Raw genomic sequence first — 23,041 nt, forward strand, 5'->3', positions numbered from 1 at the left:
ACTTTGTGAGTGACAATTTTAGCTGATCATTTGTTTTATTCATAATCATTATAGCATCTATTTCTTTTGATTTGCTCTTCTACGGTGAGATAATCAGACTGGACTTTATCTCCTTGAGATGCTGGAACAGCTATATATCTTGAGCTCAGTAAATCTAAACTTGTGCTTGTGCCATTTGCTGACACTTCCTTTATTTCATCTTCTTGACAGATATTGATATCATGTAGTTCCATATCAGAATTCCCATGTTCTTTTGAATATGGACTGGAAGCATTTTTAGTTATGTCTACAGAATCTAACAGACCTAAGTCTAAGAACATGTCATCTTTTTCAGGAAAGGAAGGTGTTTTCACATTATCACATAAAGTAGTATTTAAGCTATTGTCATTTTTTGATTTTTCCCCAATGTTTAGCAACTTGGTATCAAAAGGGAATGCTGTATTAGTGGTTTCCTTTAAAACTAATACGTTGCTGGTACAAGATTTTTGACAAGTGGCATTTGTATTAATTTGAACAAGACTATATGAGGTAACTTTATCTTTGGAGTTTTGTTTCTCAAGTGCAATGTTTACAACATCTCTAGAAGAGCTCTCTTGAAATTCAGGTATACCAATTAGTTCTGCATTTCTTGGTTGATTTTCTAGCTTTTCAAAAGCATATTCAAACATGGTGTGATTTGCATGGCTTAATTTTGTTACGGGATTAGGTATAACTGAGAGAGAGGTTTCCTGTCTACAAATGTTCAAGTGTGAAAAAGTTGTATAATTATTATTATTATTGTTACTCATATTAAACTCTTTATGATTATCTTGTACTGTCTCCTTATCAATGTTAGTAACCTGTAAAACTTCTACACCATCAGATTCATGAATTTTTTCATCTCGCTCCTTCTCAGCACTCTGAACAACTACATTATGTTCCTTTCCACTATCCTCTCTATTCTCTGATCCTTCTGTTTCATTCATCTTATCTTCCACATTCTCATTTTTTTCATCTATTTCCTTACTGCCTACTTCAGTTATCTTTGCTACATTGAAATTTATAACTTCTTCTCTCTCAGACATAGAACTAAAAGATGACTGTTGGTTTTGTTGTGAGTCAACAATGTCATCTTTCTTTTGTTCTTCTTTCTCTCTGAGATCACTATGGGTATTTTCTAGCTGAGGTTCATTTTTGTTGCCCAGAGGTGTATTTGTGTATGTTCTGGACGCTTCTTGTGCAAAACCTTCTGGGGGCCACTTTGGCTTATTCATTTTAACCTCCTCTTCAACAGAAAATGTTTTTTGAGGGAACATAACATGATCTGTAGAAGGAGGCCATGTAATCTTTAATTTGCCTCTTTCTGTAGATCTTTTCAAATTGTCATCCAGAGTTTCAGAATGCACATATTGAATATCTGAATGCAAGTCTGGTTCAATTTCTGTATTAAGCTTAGATATGATAGTTGTCTCATTACTTGGATTTACCTCTTCAGCATGAACATTGCCAACTGAGCTTGTTTGGTCTTTGGAACTCCATAATTCTTTGTGTTGCTTGTGTCCAAAACCTTCATCATAATTTCCTTTAGACTTGAAAAGTTGCTTAAAATGGGGTTTACAGTATGATTGTCCATGGAGAGATGCATAATTTCCCAAGCTGTCAAATGGAAGAAAATTTGTTTGATAGCATCTATAGATCTACCAAGAATAAATACACCAAGAATATTCAATTTTAGTTGACCTGATAAGTACTCAAAAATTACAGTATCTATAGATATCTTTATGTATATTTTAGCAAAGAAACAATAACATTTATTTTTAATTTTAATGCATGGGTCTCACCAGAAAAAGGATCTTAAGTATTTGAAACTTTATGTATTGTAAATTCCTATAAAAACTAAAAATTTTGGTAGCAAGAACCTCACTTTTATATCATAATGATAATAATTAAAATATATAAATGGATGATTATTTCCTACAGCTATAGAAACACTTTACAGTAAATGGACTAAACTTAATGAAAGTATAGGCTGCCAAGAGGAATGATCCCTAGCACTTTATGTTTATGCTTTTTTAAAGTTCATGACAGTTGCTAGTGTGTATGACAACCACTGAAGTCCTCTTTATTTTCCTACAGAAGAGGTGGAAAACATGCAGTACCGTCCAAGCTTCTCTACACTTCTCTATTAGCACACCTCAGTCCTTTTCTTGGATGACAGGATTTATTCATATGCATGTTTACTTAGGCTTGGATCCTGCTCCCAATGAAGTAAAGGGAAAAATTCCTATTGACTTTAGAAGTACAGGATCAGATCTATAATCCTTGCCTGGAAGACCTCCCAGGTCTCTTGACTACTGATCCAAAGCTCTATCTGCTGGTTAGCATTGATAGGAACACGGTTGCCAGTTACAGCGGTACTTGCACCTCAGAAGCAGATTTTCTGTGAATGAATTGATAGTTCCTCCTTACCTTAACTTACTGCCGCAGTGGTGACATCGGAAACATGATTTATGAAAGATTTGCTTGTCGACAACTAGACATTCCATTGGATAAACTTTCTTTTGACAAAGTATGCATGTTTCCTTTTCCTGAAGTTGCAGTTTCTAGAAACAATATTTTATAAAGGTCATATATCGGTCCTCAGCCATGTGTTAGAATTTATTTCTAAAAGATGTCACTTTATCAGTCCATGCACAAAATGAATGGTTTATATGGAAAGCTGCAATGCTGATTTTTGTCAGTTCATCCACGAATTGATAAGTAATCTACAAATTTTAGGGATAAACTATAATTCAACTAATTGTAATACTTTGAAAGCAAAAACTTGTTCATTTTTTCAGGTGAGTAGTTTCATGAATTTTAATAGGACTTCACTTCAGGAAGCCAAGCAGAATTTTGCCCTTTGTATGTAATAAACATTTTTTTCTTAAAGTGAGATGGTATCATAAAAAGGAATGTTAAGTTGGATTGAGTATGTTTATATAGAACCCACCTCTTTGAATCTGCAATGTCATTTAGAGATATATACGCAGAGGGTGAATGTTTGAAACTGTGATTAGAAAGCTTTGCTTAATTATGCCAGAAGCACATCAAGGAACTCCATTACTGCATTAACCTGAAAACTACATGCACATATGTTGCAAATATGATAGGGATATAATTATTTGAGCTTTTTACAGTTTTCATTTTCATGGCTGGTATTTTGTTCAGTTAATTTGCAAGAGAGAATTAGCTACAATACTGATATTAGCTAATTATATCAAATCCCTTCTTTTATGAAGCATAATTGATTGTAAAGGAAACTAGCTATACTCCAAAGTACAAAGCACCAGTAGAAAGTTTATTTCAGGAAGGTGAGGGGCAGGAAGAGAGGAAGATAACAGACAATCTGCTGGGCTTGAGAAAGCTACACTGCTATTCTGTCTTGATTTATGAATTGCTATAACATGCATGAAATCCATGTTAACAGGCAAATACAAATAATACAGCATTAGAGTGGGATAAATTCTCTGCTGATATAAATGGTGCTGCTCCATTATCATCCGAGTTCTGCACCCATTTACACCAGCAGAGAATGTGGCCCGCTCCCATATTATTTGTATTTGCCTGCTAGTACTGATTTTATAGCAATTCATAAATCAAGACAGAACAGCAGTGTAGACTATACAACTGTGCCTATATCTCCTAGAGCTGTGCAAAACATCCAAGGAGAAATTAAAAATCTTCAAAATTTGCTTAGAAATTACCTGAATGCAAAATTTTCCCCATAAGTGAATAGACTAATCAAAGTTGATTGTGAAGTTCTCTTTGTACTCATGTCCCTAAAAATTTCAAGGCACTCTTTGTAGTACAGTCTGGATTTAGTTTCCTGTTGTTAGCCTGAGGGGAAGGCAGATGGTTGAACTCACACAGTATTTTGACAGGTTCCCTGACTGTCTGAGGGATGTACACACGTGGAGCTGGGGTGTGCAATTCCCAGCTCAGGAGACATTCCCATGCTAGCTCTGAGCTAGCAGGTTAAAAATAGAGCTTAGCCATGACGGCATGAGTGGTGGGCGGGGCTATCTGCCCCAAGTATGTATTGGTCCAAGATGCTAGGTATGTACTCAGAGTGGCTCGCCCCTCTCACCACTCACACTGCTGTAGCTATACTCTGTTTTCAGCACTAGCTTGATCAGAGCTAGCCTGGGTATGCCTCCTCAAGCTGGAAATCACACCAAGTGTAGATATACCCTATGCCTTAGAAATATATACCTAAGCTAGAGACAGTGAGTATACTAAGGCTATGTCTTCATTGTGCAGTTAACCCAGGAGGCAGGTATCCTGTCTGAGCACCATGGTTAGCCTAGCATGGGTGTGAGCAACTACACTGCAATATAATATAATTAACTTAAAGCAGCTCCAAATTTGGGTCAGCGGTTTTTCTGTGTGGGTGGTAGAGAAGGTTGGGCTAAAATACAAGTAAGACCCAAATTAACTGTGCAGTGAAGACATTTTTGATTTATTTTCCCAGGCCTGGATGGAGCACTGAAGCCATGGGGAGCCAGGCCTCTGTGGGAGAAGAAAGTGTCTCACAGTGGCAGGGCCCTTAGAGAGGAGAGGAAGGGGATATTTCCCTCAGAACAATGGACAGTAGTGTGAAAGTGACATTTTGCATTTTTGTATATTTCAATGCAAGATAAAATTTCAGGGTATGAATTCGCCCAACATAAAATGGCAAAAGTTTTCACATTAAATTTTGTAAACAACTTCTTTACTTTTGCACACATTTAATTAAAACCTACCCTAAACAAAACTCATTTTGTTCAAATTCAAGTTTTGTGATTTAGCAAACTTAGAACAGATGCATATAAAACATGCAGATTGTTATACCATTATTGCTATGTTGGAGTGCATGCAAACACAGCAGTCACTTAACTATTTATCTCAGTTAAAAGCACAATGCCAGCTATTTGCTGCTGTAAGAAATGAAATGCGTTCTATACATATTTTTGTTCCAATACTAACTCAAATGCAATATTTACCTTGGCAAGAAAGTCCTCAAAACTCAACATATCAGTATTTGTTAGTCACACACTCAGCACATCACTTAAAGTGTTTGGAAAGGGAAAATGATTAAAGATTGCTGAGAGAAAGAGAGAGAGAGCAAAAGTGAGGAAAAGTTTGTTAGTTTTATGTTACTTTGTTCTTTGATTATCAACACACTTTTCATTAATTGCACAATATACTGAGGTTGAATCATTTTTTTTAACAGTTGTTAAGGTTTCTTCACACTTTGCATGCTTATTTACCACTGATAAATGCTGATTCCTGGTGGAAGCTACTTCTCACTTCAGCTTCAGAAGTATCTGAGACCGTGTAGCCAAGACTATTAAATACTCTTTCACTTTCCTGCCACGTCTTCTGAAAATTCCTTAGTAGTTCTTCTGGTGAATCAGTAGCAGAAATATCCAAAATGTGTCCTGAGATTACATCTTCATATGTTGGAGGTGCATGCTTGAAGCCAAATCCTGACTGCCTACCATCAGCACTTTGTGATGTTGATTCAGTGACCGTGTTGGCAAATCTATCCAGACCAGAAGCGTGGTCGGTATGATACTTTGCTTCCAAGCAAACCAGGGGTTCAAATGAGTGCTCTTTATCTTCACATTGCTTTTGTTTATAAGATATACCTTCCTTTGGGTCTCTTGGCTGCCTATAAGGAGAGTTTCTAAAGGTATCTTTTCGCTTTTGATTCTCCAGAGATGTCAGTACAAATTCATCCTTGCTAAATGTGTGTCTGTCTTGTTTTATTTTGCTATTCATTCCACCCCTTTCAAAAACTCTTTTCTTTGATTTCACATCAAATCCTGGATTGTCCTCTGATTTCCCTAATAACATATCCATTTCATCTACACTCTCATAGTCTACTCTTTCAACTACTGTGACTGGTTCCTTTTTTGTATGTCTTATTTGCTCAGATGCTTCAAACCTACAAGTAAGCCCTGACTGGTCAATCTTAGGGACCTTAAAACTTACTGCATGTGGCTTTAAGCATTCTGGAATGTTTACTGGATCTTGGTGCACGTCGTTGTTTTTCTCTGCTTTTCTATTTTCTTCGTGTGTTTCTTTTATGTCCTTTACTGTACCAGCAGTTACCTGAGATTCATTTATAGTTGCTGAGGATGAAGGCTCCATCATAGCATGTGTTTCAATTTTAATTTGTCTACGAAGAGTTGCAGGAGATTTAACAATCTCTGATCTTTTTTCTACAACTGGAACTGATGTTACTGACCAGTGCTGTGTTACTCCTTGAGATAGCTTTGCTGTGGTGCCTTTCAATTTGGCCAGTTGTTCAGAACGGCTCCTTGGAGGAGAGGGGGAAGAGGCTGGCCTTCGAATTGTAGATGTTGGTGTTGCAGATCTGCGTGGTGGGGGAGGAATAGGAGTACTTTTTCTTTGGATGGCAGATGAATAGAGTGCTTCCTTCAGAGGAGATTCTGTCCGTTTAGATTCAATTGTTATATAAGTAGGTGATGGCGATCGCATTCTTAATGCTGGAGAAGAAGTTCTGAATTCTGTTTGTTTGATTCCACTGGATTGCTGTATAATTTCACGGTGCACTGATTCTTCCTTTATAACCTCTTTCGTTTGGTGCGAATCTCTTCTGTTGGAGCCAGTGCTGATTTTTGATATTTTCTGTGACAAGCCTCCAGAACTAACAGAGTCATTTCTGGATTTTACTGTTTTTGTGGACATCATAGCTGTTTGGATCGTGTCTTCACATGAGGCTAGTATTTTGACTGCTTGATCTTTAATATCTGATAGCTCTTCTTTCATCCTTTCTAAATTATTTTCTGTTGCAATATGAACTATATTTTTCTTTCTTTCTTGGTCTATAAGCCATACTGGGATATTATTTAAAAATGTCTGAAATGCTTTCATACCATTTTTATTTGGCTCAGCTTCAAACTGTTTCACTCTAGACAAAACTTGCTGCAGTTCCTCCCGTTTCCTTAAGAATTCTAATATATCGACTGCAAATTTTTCATCGTTCAGCTGTGATCCTTTTGATGGAGGAGAAAATAAAGGTTTGTTCTGTGTAATCTCTTGTTTTGGATCTGTTTTCTTCGGATGTACTTGTTTTAGTTGTATGCCCTTGTCTTTGGCACATTTGCTTTCTTGCAATCTATTATATTGCTGGGATAACTTTTTATTTTGAACTTTATTTTCAGAAACACACACATTCTTTTGCTCAACAATTTGAGTCTGAGAGTCATGACGTGTATCAATTACCTTTTGCCTGACTACTTTCTCTGTTGATTTATTCTTAAACTGACCTTGTTTTTCTGGAATTGTTACTTTTTCTTCTTTTGGACAAACTAATACCTGGCCCTGACTTACTACTTTAGCCACCGAGACTTTCTCATGCTTGAATTCTCCTTTTTCTGTTTCTTTCTCATTAACTAATTTTTGTTTCACTTGACTGGCATCTTTTTGGCTTACTTCTTGCATATTCTCTATGTGTTCTAAAGGTGTTTTTTCTCTCACCACCTTTCCATCAACATGCTTCTGGTGATATTCTTTTGCAACACTTTGTTTTTTCCTAGCGTTAGTACTTATGTCTTCTCCCTGTTTTTCCTGATTTTGTTGTTTGACAACATTTTGAACATTAGTTCCCTTTTGTTTTTTGTGTGTCTCAGAATCTTTGTGTGTTTCATGTAAGCTTTGATCTACAATTGGAAGCTTGATAGTTTTAACTTTGAAATGAGGGGAGATAATTTTATTTTTGGACACGTGCAACTGCTCCACATTCTTCAGCTGCTCTGCCTTATGCAAAGTATGTTCTTGATGGATTTGTTCCATTTGACAAGATAAATTATGTTTTGTAAGATCCTTTGAACCTTGCAGTACTTTTTTTCTAATGTGATCTTCTGCTGAGCTTTCTAAAATGTTTTGAAGCTGCTCAGTAGCTGATGATACTACTAATGATGCAGACAGTTGTTTACCTCGAGATCCTGTTGCTTGTAAACTGACTTGAAAGTCAGAATCAGAGGGTGTTGTTTTTTGTGGAGTTACAGAGGGAACTGAACCTTGTAAAGGAGTTTGATCCTGCTTGCTTGATTTTTTAAATGGTACACAATTTTCTGACTCTGTTTGAACTGGACTTCCCCGAGTCTCGCTGTTTGTTCTGACAGTCTCATGACAAAAACTTTTGACTTGCACTTTCTCCATCTCCTCCCTTTGCTGTCTGTATTTTTCTTCAGCAATCATTAAAGGGGTTTTAAATTTTCTAACATAAGGTTTAGGTTTTATTTGTGTTGGCTCTGCTGGAAGGGAAGGAGATCTTTTAAGAGGAAAGACCACTCTTTTCTTGGCCAGTGGTGTCTCTTGCAGAGCTTTGGGTGGAGGATTAATCACTTCTGAAACAGATGATGGCCTTTTTATCCCTTCTGTTTTTGTATGAGTTGTCTCCTGTTTCTGTTCATGGCTAACCACATTCACAAGAGCTGTGGAATTTTTGCTTTCTCCCACTGCTGTGGTAATATCCATTTCTCTGTGTGTCTGAAGTACAGTTGGTTCAATTTTTGGAGGTGTTTTAGACTTGTTAATGTCTAGCCCCTTAGAAGGTTCCATTTTGAGGAATTTCTTTGAAGATGGAACTCCAGCTGGTTTACCTGATAATGTTTTAGCCCTGGCATTAAATTGCAGTGGCTCAGGCACAGACTGTTCTGGATATTTTGGAAAATGTTCTTTCTTTTGCTTTGGCTGAGAAGTAGGAAAAATCACCAGGGGAGGTGGTGGGGGTGGAAGAGGGAGAGCAGGCAGAAACTCACTTTCAGATTTGTCATCTATTGGTGGTGGGGGAGGAGGAAAATGATCAAACTCAGCTTTGGTCTTGTGGATAGGTGATGGAGGTGAAGGAAACATATGTCTATCAGATGGCATCATTAATGGAGGTGGGGGAGGTGGCAGAGGAAATTCAATTTCAGATGATGCTACTGATGGTGGTGGTGGTGGAGGAGGAGGAGGTGATGGTGGTGGAGTAGATGAGGAATCTATTTCTGGCTTATCTTTCCCCACAGCATTCTTTGCTGGATTTAGAGGATTTTTCACTGCAAATTGGAAGTCTGACTTAGCAGGTTCCACTTTAGTCTTTCCTATAAACTGTCCTACAGATTTCTTATTTTGCTGATGAACATCTCTCTTTTGCTTCCTTTCAGTTTCTTTAAATTTATTGAGTGCTTCCTGTGTGACTTTTACTTCTTGTTTGTTGTTTATATTCTGTTCTGCTGTCATGGAAACTACAGCTTGCCCCAGCTGAACGTTTATTTCATTCTCTGCAAAAACCTCTCTAGAATGCTGAGCTTGTTTTGTTTCTTGCTTTATCACTTGCTTTTGAAAATGGCCAGTCGCCTTAGAAATCCCACTAGCCGGCATTTTAATTGGTTGTCGTGTAGTTCTGGATTTGGAGCTATCAACATCAGTTGACATTTTTGCCTTTTGTCTTGTCTCTGTCTGACAGCTTAGGTTGGAATATTCATTGTCTTTATGCTCATGAAGTAGATTCTGTTTCTTTTCAGCTATTTTTTCTATGGACTGCACACTGCTGGTGGTGCTATCCTTTTTCAGAGCTCCACATGTCTCTGATTTCTCTGTTCTCACATCTCTCTTCACTTTACCACGGAAAGAAGACTGGCTGGTCACATGTTTTGCTTCTTTTTTTACATTGCCCTGGACTCTGCTTTTATCCATTGATTCATCCACTTTTTTGATGACCATGTGTTGAGAATTAGATAAGTTCTTTATATGTTTTTTATCTACATCAAGAGACTCAGTGCTCTGTTCTTGTTCTAAATGGATCTTTTTGGTACCTTGTCCACCTTCTTTGAGGAAAGCCTCATTTTCAGCATGTGTTTCCTCGTGATATTCATGGACAGATTTAACATTCTTCTGCAGATTATGTGACCTGTTACTTTGGAGCGGGGCTATATGCTGTGTCTGGATGGTGCTTTTTATATCTCCATGACCACTTACTTCATGTTGTACCATTTTCTTTTCCGCAGAGGCTTCTAGGATGTTTTGTCCAGCAGTCTGAATATCTCCTCTGATTACATCTTCTGTGTCTACATTCTTGAAAGACTGCTGAGCTTCTTTTAAAGATCTTAATGTTGATTCAAGGTCACCTCGAACAACCTCTTCTTTCAGAACTTCAATTTTTGTAGTTATTTCTTTTTCAAGGGAATCAATGGCCTGCTTAATATCACCAGGTATGACATCAGGCTTCTCTGTTTCTTTCAGTTGATGGGCTGATTCTTTAAGAGACTTCAGTATTGTGAGAATGTCGGCTTTTATAATTTCTTCCTTTTCTATAACTGTTCTCTGATTTATGGCCTGACTGAGGGAATTTAAAGTTGCTTTCAAATCACCTTTTATAATATCTTGTTTATTTACATTACAAGATGTATTTTTTGGCTCTGTCATAAAAATTTTAACTGCATTAGCCACATCTCCAGGGATGATGTCAGTTTCGTTAACTGTACGTTGAATCTGAAACTTCTGTTTCTTTAGTAACAGCTTTGTGCCTTCTACATCACCACCAATTATTTCCTCCTCCTCCTCCTCCGCCTCCTCCTCCTCTTGTTTCCTTGTTGTAATTGTTTCAGTTGACCCTGTCTGGAGTAGTTTCAGATAATCCAAAGCTCCGGATTCTATGCATGTTGTGAAAAACTGAACGTTTCCTCTCTCTGAATCATCTATTTTAGCTCTTTGGGATATTTCATTATTCACTGTGGAAGACAGAAGGTTGTGAATAGTATGTTTCACATCACCACCTATCACTTCATCACGCTGGATTTTATTGTCAGCCCTTTTGTGAAGGAGAGAATAGAGTGTCATGTTAATATCACCTCTCTCATTTTCCTGAATTAAAATTCCTCGTTTTACAGAACTATCCTGACTAAACAGGTTTTTTATAGCTTGCTGTATATCACCTCTCACTATCTCTTCTTTTTCAACACAAACATCTGTTGATCTGTTCAATAATTGAGCTTTGGTCAAATCGACATTGCCCTTTTCGTCTTCATTTACCATAATTTCTCTTTTGGTAATGCTTCTTCTGGACAACAGGTTCATCATTATGTTTTCTAGATCCCCTCTAATAATCTCTTCCTTTTGTATTTCAGGAGTCTCTTGATTCATTAGTTTATATTTTGCCATTCTGACATCTCCAATTTCATCTGCCTCAAGGATAATTCCATGATACTCAATGACTTTGTGAGAGTAAAGTTCTTTTAAAGTTTCTTTGATACTTTTCCCTATAATTTCTTGCTTTTCAACCTTATTTTCATTAAATTCAGGGAAAGGTGTCGTTTCAAAAAGCCATGTTGTTGTCTTTACATCTGACTGAGGAATTTCTTCCCTGGTTATTTTTATTTCACTTTCATCAGTTTCCTTAATGGAATCTAAAGGCTGGTTTTCAAAAAGCCACACAGCATGCTGAACATCACCTTCTTGCACATCTTCCTTCGTGACTGTCTTGATATCTTTATACTCTGACCCCTCTCCTCTAATCTCATCTAGAGTGTGTGTTTCAAATAACCAAGTGGAAGTTTTAACATTGCCCCACTGGATTTCACTGACACTTACTGTTCTTACATACATGCCTTTATTGAATCCTTCAGACTCAAATAATTGTTTGTTGGCCTTTACATCACCACCCTGGACACTGTCAATAGTTGGCACAATTAATTTTTCATCATCTGAAATTCTGTCCAGTGGTCGTGTTTCAAATCTGTATCTGACAGAGCTCACATCTCCTTTCTGAATATCTTCCTGGGTGACAGCTCTAATAACATACACATTATCTGATTCATTAATAGATCCTAAAGGTTTTGTTTCAAACAGCCACCTAGTCCCACGTACATCTCCATGAATCACTTCTTCCTTCTTAACTGTTGTCACTTCATGATAATACCCTTCTTTGTCTTGAATTGCATAAAGTGGCTGGGTTTCAAACAGCATTCTGTAGTTTTTCACATCTCCCTTTGTTATTTCTTCACTAACAGTTTTCTTGGTGGTGGTATCTGCAGTTCCATCTTTAATCTGGTCTAAAGAAAATGTCTCAAATATAAAGCAGCCTTTTCTTACATTCCCACCATGTATATCTTTAACAGTTCTGACTAATGTAGCACCTTCTTGGTTTTCTTTTATTGCATCAATAGAATGGTTTTCAAAAAGCCATCGGCAATGTAGAACATTTCCTTTCTGTATATCTTCACTTTGCACAGTTTTAATTTTTTCCAAAACTTCCTCTGAACTAAAATGTATGGAATCTAGTGACTGGTTTTCAAATTTATATTTCATGGTGGAAACATCCCCAGGCTGGATATCAATTTCCACTACTCGTTTGAATTCCTTTTCTTCTTCTCCTTGTATATTTTCTAGATTTTCTGTCTCAAAAAGGAAACATGCTGTGCGGACATCACTTCCTTGAATATCCTCCTGATTCACAGTGTGTAATTTCACTCTTGTTTCCGATTCATCTTTTATTGCATCAAGCGGCTGGGTTTCAAAGAGCCAAGTACAGGTTTTGACATCTCCTTTATGTACTTCTTCACTGTCAGTCACTATCTCAACCTTGTCATACAGTGATTCCATTGGCTGAGTTTCAAACAGCCATCTACACATTTTTACATCTCCTTTAATAATGTCTGTAGTCTGTTCTGTTTTACTTTCTTCACTTTCCATATTGCTAAAATATTTAATAGAATCAAGAGGCTGAGTTTCAAACAACCATTTAGCTGTTTTCACGTCACCTGATTCTACTTCTTGTGAAGATATTCCTTTGATAATCTGGATTTTTTTAATGCTCTCATCAAATTGGTCAACAGGCCTTGTTTCAAACAGCCATCTGCAGCTTCTTACATCACCTCTTAAAACTTCTTCTTGTCGAATTGTTTTAACTTCATGATATTTCCCAAGACTATCTTGAATTGCATATAATGGAGTTGTTTCAAAAAGAGCTTTATTCAACTCTACAGTTCCTCTCCTTATTTCTTCCACATGGATTTTATGTGATTCATCATATTTACTTAAATTGCTTGATTCAAATATATGTTTGCAGCTACTCACATCTCCTCTGTCAACTTCTTCAAGTTTCACTGTTGTTATAAATTCCTTTCTTTCTTCTCTAATCTGTTCAAGAGGTTTAGTCTCAAAAATCCATTTTTGATGTCTCACATCACCTTTTTCTTCCTCTGTGGCAACCACCTTTTGAAGCTTACCAACATCTGGGCTATCCTTTAAAGCATCGATTGGTAGTGTTTCAAATAAATGTTTAGTAGTGCTTACATCACCTCCTATTATTTCTTCAGGTGGCAGATGAGTTGTGTCATCATTATCTTTTAGGGTATCAAGAGGTTGAGTCTCAAAAATCCAGCATTTTCTACAGACATCAGCCCCTAGAATAGCTTCCTTCTCAGTGACAGATACTTCTGAGTCCTCCTTGATAGTATCCAAAGGTTGTGTTTCAAACACCCACTTTGCCTTGCGCACACCACCTTTGATGCTTTCCTCCATAGAGATTCCACGAACAACATTAATTTCCACAGAATCTTTGTTAATCATATCTAGGGGCCGCGTTTCAAACATCCAACGTGCTGTTCTAACATCTCCTTTTTCAATGTCTTCTCGGTGAACAGTTTTAATCTCCAATATTTGACCTAAGCTGTCTTTAATAACATACATTGGTTGAGTTTCAAAATGCTTTATGCTTCTCTTCACATCTCCTTTAATCTCTTTAAGCTCAGATTTGAGTTGCAGCAAGTTAACTTCATCCACTGAATATAGCTGCCCAAGTTTATCCAGATGCTGGGTTTCAAACATGTACCTCACAGTTTTGACATCACCTCCGGTAATTTCTTTAATGAAAGTTTCATCTTGTTCATTGTCATGATGAATTTTATTCATTGAATCTAATGGTTGGGTTTCAAACATCCACGTGGCTGTGCGGACATCTCCTCTAGCTAAATCTGGAATTTTGTCTGTATTTTCTGCAGAGTTTGAAGAATGTGTACCCAGTGCATCGATAGGTTGTGTTTCAAACATCCAGGTAGTATATTTTACGTCTCCACCTGCAATGATTTCTTGATCTGCAATGCTTTTAATGTTGCTCAGTTCAGGAGATTCATCTTTGATTGAATCCAAAGGCTGGTTCTCAAAGACCCATCTCATAGACTGAACCTCTCCTTTTAAGATTTCATCCCATTCTAGGTATTCTCTCTCAGGGCTTATACACTTCTGAGAGCTATTACCAGTGTTTTCAAAGACATATCTAGTTTGCTGTACATCTCCTGACACAGAGCTGCCTATTTCAACCTTACTAGATACAACATCAGAAACTTCATTAAAATATTCTTTTTCTAAATTCTTTCTTAATTCTGGGTGAATATGTTTGTATAAACGTTTTAATTCATATAAATTTCTTTGCTTTGAATATAAATCTTTGGGGATTGTGGGCTTTGCTGGAGAGGTGGATGGTTCAGGGGACTGGGAAAACTCTTTCATTTCTGATGGCGCTTGTAGTATGTTTGGTGGTGGAGGAGGGGAAAACTCTTCTGTGCTTCCATATTTAGGGGAGTTGGTGTAAGCTGTAACAGCAGCAGCAGTTCCATATTCTGTTTTTCGTGTCCCAAGAGTTTCATGTACTCTACTTTCTGAAGCAGTGGCAGCAGAAGAGAAGCTCACTGCAGAAGGCCATACAATTTCTTGGAACTCATTTTCAATCTTTAGGGGACAAAATTAGTATTTTTAAGAAATCATTTCTAAGATCACAGCTTTTATTCATTCTATTCAAAGGGCTTAGTCCTGCAAGATGCTGAGAAATGGGATTGTAATGGGAGCTGAAGGGGCCCAGCACCTCCAGGAGTTGCTCAGAGCCTTGTAGAACTGAACCTAAAGGGAACATGCTGTTTTAACACAGCCTGCATAAGGAAGGTAATGCACTTCTTTCAAAGAGGTGCACAGTGATTTTGCAGCTTTGCTTTCTCTGCTGCAACCAATGCACATTGTATCATTTATCAGCAGATTATATTTGTTTCATTCATTGATGAAATTGATATTCTCTGCATTTACCTCTGATGAACCAATGTGTCTACCAAAAATTTTGAAGAAAAATAATAATTTTTTTTTACATGAGTCAAAGGAGAGAGAGAGAGAGAGAAGACTGCATGCAGCAGAGGAAGACAATGGAAAAACAAAGATTTTTTGTAAAAGCTTTACTTTATCATATAATATAAATATATTTGCTAGATTTACTTAATATAATTTTCATTACTTCTTATTTAACGTGTAAACAGTTTCCAAACCCACCCATGCTCCCATCATTTCCACAATGTTATATTTATTTTAAAAATCAACTAAACGATCAAAATATGACTATGCTGAGATTTGAGCAATTGCACAAAGGGCAATGTTTCAACATTCTGGCTAACCTGAACACTGCTAGTCTGCATATACCGAAATCCCACTTATTAAAAGCACAGACCTTAGTATGCTTTGCAGGTGTCACAGACTCCCTGTCTGAGAGAAGAGCCTTTTCCTGGGCTGTCTTTTCAAAGTGCTGTTTTAAAAACTGTGTTGAAATCTTTGGGATCTCTTCAGTCATAGTTTCATTGACTACTGCAATAAGAGAAGAAGAACAAAAGGGTTTTTCTAAGCCTAGTATTTTATTATAATTGTCTAACCGTGAGTTATTTTAAAAAAAGAGTTATTAAACTAAACCAATTGCACTCAACCTTGCAGAACTGTAGAATCACTCAGATGAAGACACAAAAAAACATAGAATAATTGCAGAGTAACATATCACATATTGTTTTGCAATGTGTAACTTGCGTTAATGTCAGGACTAGAGCTGGTTGAATACTGAAAAATCAGCTTCCATGAACATTATTCATATTGTGCAGAGCTGTTATTTCAACCATAATTTTACCCATTATTATTCACTATTTACAAAAATTTGCATAAATGGGTTTTTGTTTTAACAAATGTTAGGAGAATGGATTTTCTACATGGCCCCAAGTCAGTAGATCTTTTAACATGTGCTTAAAGTCCACCTCATTTGCAAAGCGCTTCAGCAGGTACTTAAATTAGCATGTGCTCCTTAAATCCCATCAAAGTCAATGGGTGTGTTTTGCTGAATAGAAATGGAATACTGGGCCCATATTCACCTGTGAACAATGGTATTTTTGTGCGAACAAGTGTATATGCTGTTTGTCATTTCTTAGTCTTTATTCTCCTGCTTAAAATCTTCCTGATTTTCTTACCTGTTTCATCAATATGTTGAGTGAAATTAGAAGCCTTGCTTGTCTGATGGGTAGATTGTTCAACATGAGAAACCTGTGGACAAAATTTTTATTTTAATATAGGATTTAGTGTAATATGTCTGTTTTCTATTTGCATGCAGACACACAGAACTAATGCTTTATGAAGGTAAAGTCTGAATGAAAACCCAACTAATTAACACATTGAAGCAACACTTATAAAACACCTATTTTTAAATGATTGCCTACCACAAAATCAGGGAAGTTTCCACTAGCACATCAAGATCTTGTTATACTAAGTGGTAACAGAGTTAAAAAGCAAAGCAAATATGTTGTCTCCATATCAGCATCTCTGTACAGTGGCCTAGTGACATAATTATTAATTGATACACTTAACCTCTTCTGTTTGAAAGGCTTCCAACTGAGTTCCTTTGGAGGTCACTTCATTCTGTTCAGCTTCTCTGCTGCTGCTTGATACCGTGAGCTGACTACTACGTGTCACCTCCTAAAGACAAATAAAAGTAATTACACATTAACAGTTTAATGATAAATTGAAAAACTTAGTGTTTACCTATGAATGGCTTTTCTCTAATGTTATCACTTAAACAGCATGGTTTGAAAAATATATTTTTTAGCAGGTTATCATTATTAATGCAGTTTGTCTGGATAAGAACTATAAACAACCAAAGACAGGCCTTGTTATATAATAGAACATATGTTGTAATTTCATTATTGCAGTCTGAGTTTGAGCTGCAGGTACTGAAGTTCCATGGATAAGCATAAGGTGCAAAGTGACGAGCAGAAGAGCATGGGAAGCTGAACCTGCTTTAATGAAGGTGACTCTACACAGCTGCTCAGTTACTCCTTATTAGTAGGAATCAGGCCAAAGACACTTTACAGTAAATTCTATAATTTTTTTGCATAAGAGATAGTGTACAAAGATGTGTGCACATGTAAATGCATTTGCACGTTTGTACGTGCACAAATGGAGGGTGTATAGGAACTTTCAGACTCATGCCGCCTTCTGTCTTAACAGAAGATCCAATGTAATATATGTGCTGCTTTTATATTTGAAAAGAAAGGCAATTGTGGTCTAATAGACTGAGCAAAGGGCTGAAAGTTTTGAGATATAGTTTTATATCTGTGTAAACTAAATTAATGTCTATGATGCCTATCATGGTGACAGTTACATTCAGTTTCATCCCAGATTCTGCCACTGACTTGCTTTCTGACCTAGTGCAAGTCACTTAACTTCTCTTTGCCTCATTTACCTATCTGGTAAACATTATTCTTTCCATTTTACAATCTTCATAAAGTGCTTTGAGACTTCCTGATGAAAAGCATTCTATAAGTACAAACTATTATTATTTATATCCATTTGCACAAGTTTTTCGAATATTTTGCGATCTATGCTTGACAAATCAACTCACCTATTTGTCTATATCGATTAGGAAAGTGCTTCGTAAAAGAGGGACTCACCCATTAGTTTCTGCTGAATCTAAGCTCCCAATTTAAAGGGAAAAAATGGTATGTAGTCCTTCTTCAGAGGAAACTCCCAAATGCCCAGTGAGAATACAAATCGAGGCCATGTTGTGTAACTGAGGCTGCAGATATGCAATCTGAAGAATAGAGAGCTATTGACTTCCTAAATCACCAAGCTTTGCACCTGCTTTCAGCCAAATAAGCCATGAGTGTAACAATTCCCTCCCCCGCCCCATGCACTCAGTCACTTTATGGCAATAGAGTCATTCCATGGCTATTACTCCTGCCTCGGGACCAAGGCACCTCCATGGAGCTGGCACCTACACGAGGGCATGTCGGGGGAATCTATGTAGTGGAAAATCCACTGATTGGCCCCCAAATCCCTGCTGCACAGTGGGCTGCCAGAAAACTTAGGCTCCATGGCAGAAAGGCTTCATGGATCCTCATCGTAGGCTTTATGACCTCCATCCACCAGGCAGTAACATTCTCTGATTAGGCTAAAAGAGGAATTAAAATATTGGTACAGGTAGAATAAATCTTCTGGCTAGTGACCCACTGGATGATTTAGTTGGTCACTAATCACATTTATCTTAGTCACTGCCATGCTTGAATTGTAAAAGTGCATGTAGGGTTTGGGGTGGGCAAGATGGGGATGTGATGGACATTACAGACTGAAGTGGGGCGGCTCCCCTACTCCAGTGGAAAAAGGGTTAAAGTCAGCCCTGGGAGAAGGTTGTGGCTGAGAGCTGCTAAGCTGGGCTGCTTGGGGAAGCTGCCACAGCTGGGCCATGCCCCAACCAGGCCACAGCTGGCCTGTATAAAAAGGCTGTGAGCCAGAGGCCCAAGAGAAGTCTCTCTCCAGGCTGGGAGAGAGCAGGGTCTGGCTGCCTGCAGAAAGGGTACTGGGAGTAAAGCAGGGCTGGGGAGAAAAAGAGGAGCAGGGGAGCTCCAGGCTGGCAACTCCCCAGGCTGTAGGGCCTGGTTCAAGGCCCACAGAGGTACTGGGAGGCAAAGGAAGGCAGCAGGTCCGAACCCCCTTGCCTCAGTCTGGGCTACTGCCAGTCATCACTAAGCCCCCGCTCCCTGGGGCAGACTGCAGTGTAAAAGCCACTCATAGAATCATAGAATATCAGGGTTGGAAGGGACCTCAGGAGGTCATCTAGTTCAACCCCCTGCTCAAAGCAGGACCAATTCCCAACTAAATCATCCCAGCCAGGGCTTTGTCAAGCCGGGCCTTAAAAACCTCCAAGGAAGGAGACTCCACCACCTCCCTAGGTAACGCATTTCAGTGCTTCACCACCCTCCTAGTGAAATAGTGTTTCCTAATATCCAACCTAGACCTCCCCCACTGCAACTTGAGACCATTGCTCCTTGTTCTGTCATCTGCCCCCACTGAGAACAGCCGAGCTCCATCCTCTTTGGAACCCCCCTTCAGGTAGTTGAAAGCAGCTATCAAATCCCCCCTCATTCTTCTCTTCTGGAGACTAAACAATCCCAGTTCCCTCAGCCTCTCCTCATAAGTCATGTGCTCCAGACCCCTAATCATTTTTGTTGCCCTCCGCTGGACTCTTTCCAATTTTTCCACATCTTTCTTGTAGTGTGGGGCCCAAAACTGGACACAGTACTCCAGATGAGGCCTCACCAATGTCGAATAAAGGGGAACGATCACGTTCCTCGATCTGCTGGTAATGCCCCTACTTATACAGTCCAAAATGCCGTTAGCCTTCTTGGCAACAAGAGCACACTGTTGACTCATATCCCGCTTCTCGTCCACTGTGACCCCTAGGTCCTTTTCTGCAGAACTGCTACCTAGCCATTCGGTCCCTAGTCTGTAGTAGTGCATGGAATTCTTCCGTCCTAAGTGCAGGACTCTGCACTTGTCCTTGTTGAACCTCATCAGGTTTTTTTTGACCCAATCCTCTAATTTGTCTAGATCCCGCTGTATCCGATCCCTACCCTCTAGTGTATCTACCACGCCTCCCAGTTTAGTGTCATCTGCAAACTTGCTGAGAGTGCAGTCCACACCATCCTCCAGATCGTTAATAAAAATATTAAACAAAACCGGCCCCAGGACCGACCCTTGGGGCCCTCCGCTTGAAACCGCCTCCCAACTAGACATGGAGCCATTGATCACTACCCGTTGAGCCCGACGATCTAGCCAGCTTTCTATCCACCTTACAGTCCATTCATCCAGCCCATACTTCTTTAACTTGGCGGCAAGAATACTGTGGGAGACCGTATCAAAAGCTTTGCTAAAGTCAAGGAATAACACATCCACTGCTTTCCCCTCATCCACAGAGCCAGTTATCTCATCATAGAAGGCAATTAGGTTAGTCAGGCACGACTTCCCCTTGGTGATTCCATGCTGACTGTTCCTGATCACTTTCCTCTCCTCTAAGTGTTTCATAATTGATTCCTTGAGGACCTGCTCCATGATTTTTCCAGGGACTGAGGTGAGGCTGACAGTCATCATACAGCAGTTTTGAGAGTTAGCTCCTCAGAAAGACAAAAAGGCTTCAGCGTTAGCTCCCCACAAAGCTGAAGGGAGGCAACTTGCAAAGATTTAGGGATCGATCCTACCGTCCACTCAAATAGTTATATTTTACATATATGTATGTATTCACACTTAGACATGGGTGTTTTAGATCTGTAAGTCAAGATCTCATTATTGAAAAAACTCATCATAAGATGCAAAATATGTTGATGTTTGTCATTATATGTTGTTTGAATTGTATAAAGGTATTAAAAAGGAATATAATTAAGCTTAATGTAGTCAGAAACCAAACCTAATCACAGAATCATTGCTGCAACTTTTATATCTGTTTATGAAGTAGCTACTATGTTGCTAAAAGTCACAATGGCATAAAATAATAGTCATAGCTATCTAAAGCTATAATTAACAGTACCTTAGTCAGCCTAAACATTAAGGACCAAATTTTGACCTTGTACTTACATGGCTATGGGTGGTGGAAGAGGAGGAGGGGCCTTCCTACCTTTATATGGCTTGCTTAAAAGCTGGGTGAAATTCCACTTGGGGAAGCATATGGGCTGCTACAGGGATGCTGCTCCTCAATCAGTCAAAAGGAGCAGGGAACAGATAGACCCCTGGTTCCACTCACCCCTCTGTACTGGCCACCAATATGTTGTCAGGGAGAGTATAATTCACCCCTTAAGGGGCTGTGCTCCACACACAAACACACTGGGAAGCATTCTACAGAATGCCATTCAGTGCTCCCCACTGTCCCCAGTGCACAGCTGCAGCTAAATCTAGTCCTAATATTAACACTGTCCCATTAGCCTGATTAGAGTTATGCCTGCAAAGAGAAGATGACTTCTTTGTCTGTCTTTCTGTGATGTACATTATTAAAATAATATTTTATTCACAGTGGCTAATCAGGGGTGGGCAAACTACGGTCTGCGGGCTGGATTCGGCCCGTCAGGGCTTTGGATCCGGCCCACGGGATTGCCCCCCGTGGCGCCGTGGGCCCCGCTCTGCTCTCAGAAGAGGCCGGCACCATGTCCCTGTGGCCTTCGGGCAGGGAGGCAGAAGGCTTGGTGCGTTGCCCTTGCCTCCAGGCCCCGCTTCCCGCAGCTCCCATTGGCTGGGAACAGGGAACCGCAGACAATGGGAGCTTCGGGGGAGGTACCTGGAGGCACGGCAAGGGCCGCGCACGCGGAGCCCTCCGCCCCCCACAGGGGCTGCAGCGCTTCCTGGAGCGGGGCCGGGGACAGGGCAGGCAGGCAGGGAGCCAGTCCTGGCCCTGGTGTGTGCCACTGCCACCCCGGAGCCCCTTTAGATAAGCGGCGCCAGGCTGGACCCCAAACCCCTCCTGCCCCCCGCCCCCTAACTCCCTGCCCTAAGCCCCCTGCCTGCACCTCGCACCCCTCCTGCACCCCAACTCCCTGCCCTGAGCCCCCTTGCACACCCTGCACCCCTGTGCACCCCAACCCCCTACCCTGAGCCCCCTCGTACACCCCACACCCCTCCTGCACCCCAACCCCCTGCCCTGATCCCCCTCATACCCCCTGCACCCCTCCTCTGCCCCAATCTCTTGCCCTGAGCCCCTTCCTGCACACCACACCCCCTCCCACACCCCGCACTCTCTCCCACACCCCAACCCCCTGCCCTGGCCCTGCATACAATTTCCCCACCCAGATGTGGCCCTCGGACCAAAAAGTTTGCCCACCCCTGGGCTAAATACTTCCTAATTTCAAGGATGCAATCATTTGAATTGCATAGCACAGGATCAATAGTCTGTGTATGTAAACAATTCATGACTGTGGGATGTTCACAACTCATTATGACTTTGGGAACTCACACCTGGTGAATGGTGTGAAGGTTTGTGATTCTTTATGCATGAATGTGCTATGTGCCCTTAACTTCCAAAATCCAAATTTCAGCCAGGCCTACACTGCTGATCAGGGGTAAAACTTGTGGCATGAGTAAAATTAGAGTAGATGAGAAAATGGTTATCTTTTTCTTTGCCTTATAGGGTACAATAATATTGTCTAAAATATATAACTGATATGACATCTAAGAACACTCAAAGAAGCTGAAAAGCACTAGAGATCAATAATATGCATTGAAAGCAGCTGGTAGAGAAAGGCATAGAACGTTAATGACATTATGATACCAAATTTATCCAATATTGAGACAAAGGAATAACACAAGTAACTGTGATTCACCCATACACATCTCCACAAGAATATTAGAACTCTTTAAGGATTTGTGAAATGGGGCACTACAGCAAGAGGAAGAATGCTGTAGCCAAGATGCTGAAAGTTTTACAAAGATGGCGGGTGCCCGTCAGAGCATGTATAATTCTATTAGGAGAGAACAGTTGCAGGTATCCATCTGTGCAGGGATACAGAAGACAACAGTAGAGAAAAATGTCAGTATTTTTTGAGCTAGGTGTGAAGACACCTTCTACTATGATGATTTTCCCTGTGATCTGGGGCCCTCTTTAACACACTGCCAACTAGACAATGGTTAGTCATGTGGCAAGTTGGGACAGCTGTTCATTATGCACAATGTTCACTTCACTGTTACTTCATCCTCTTATTCTCCTCCACCCTTCCTTCCACCTGTTAAATCTTATCATTATCATAGACTGTGGGCTGTATGGGGCAGGTACTGTGTTATTTAAGTGTATGTACAACATCTACCACAATGCGACCTAGATCAGCATCTCTAGAGACTCTTGTTGTATAAATATTAAAAATTGTTTAAAAATTAAAATAATCTTTAGAAAGGAGGAAGCAAACATGGGCATAAGTCT

General features: G+C 39.5%; 1 protein-coding gene across 1 annotated transcript in view; it reads right to left on the reverse strand.

Annotated features, from left to right (window-relative positions):
* Positions 1 to 1,549: 1,549 nt before the first annotated feature.
* Positions 1,550 to 23,041, reverse strand: part of XIRP2 (xin actin binding repeat containing 2) — a 39,403-nt gene continuing 17,911 nt past the window's right edge. The window contains exons 4-9 of the mRNA XM_029914198.1: positions 16,678 to 16,785; positions 16,284 to 16,356; positions 15,506 to 15,639; positions 5,271 to 14,745; positions 2,449 to 2,582; positions 1,550 to 1,635 (exon numbers count right to left, since the gene is read on the reverse strand). Coding sequence (XP_029770058.1) covers positions 2,488 to 2,582; positions 5,271 to 14,745; positions 15,506 to 15,639; positions 16,284 to 16,356; positions 16,678 to 16,785 — 9,885 coding nt within the window. The 3' untranslated portion in view covers positions 1,550 to 1,635; positions 2,449 to 2,487. The remainder of the gene's footprint in view (positions 1,636 to 2,448; positions 2,583 to 5,270; positions 14,746 to 15,505; positions 15,640 to 16,283; positions 16,357 to 16,677; positions 16,786 to 23,041) is intronic.

This window comes from Terrapene carolina, unplaced genomic scaffold, assembly GCF_002925995.2.
Source record: "Terrapene carolina triunguis isolate 2854851 unplaced genomic scaffold, T_m_triunguis-2.0 Scaffold33340, whole genome shotgun sequence".
Lineage (NCBI taxonomy): Eukaryota > Metazoa > Chordata > Testudines > Emydidae > Terrapene > Terrapene triunguis.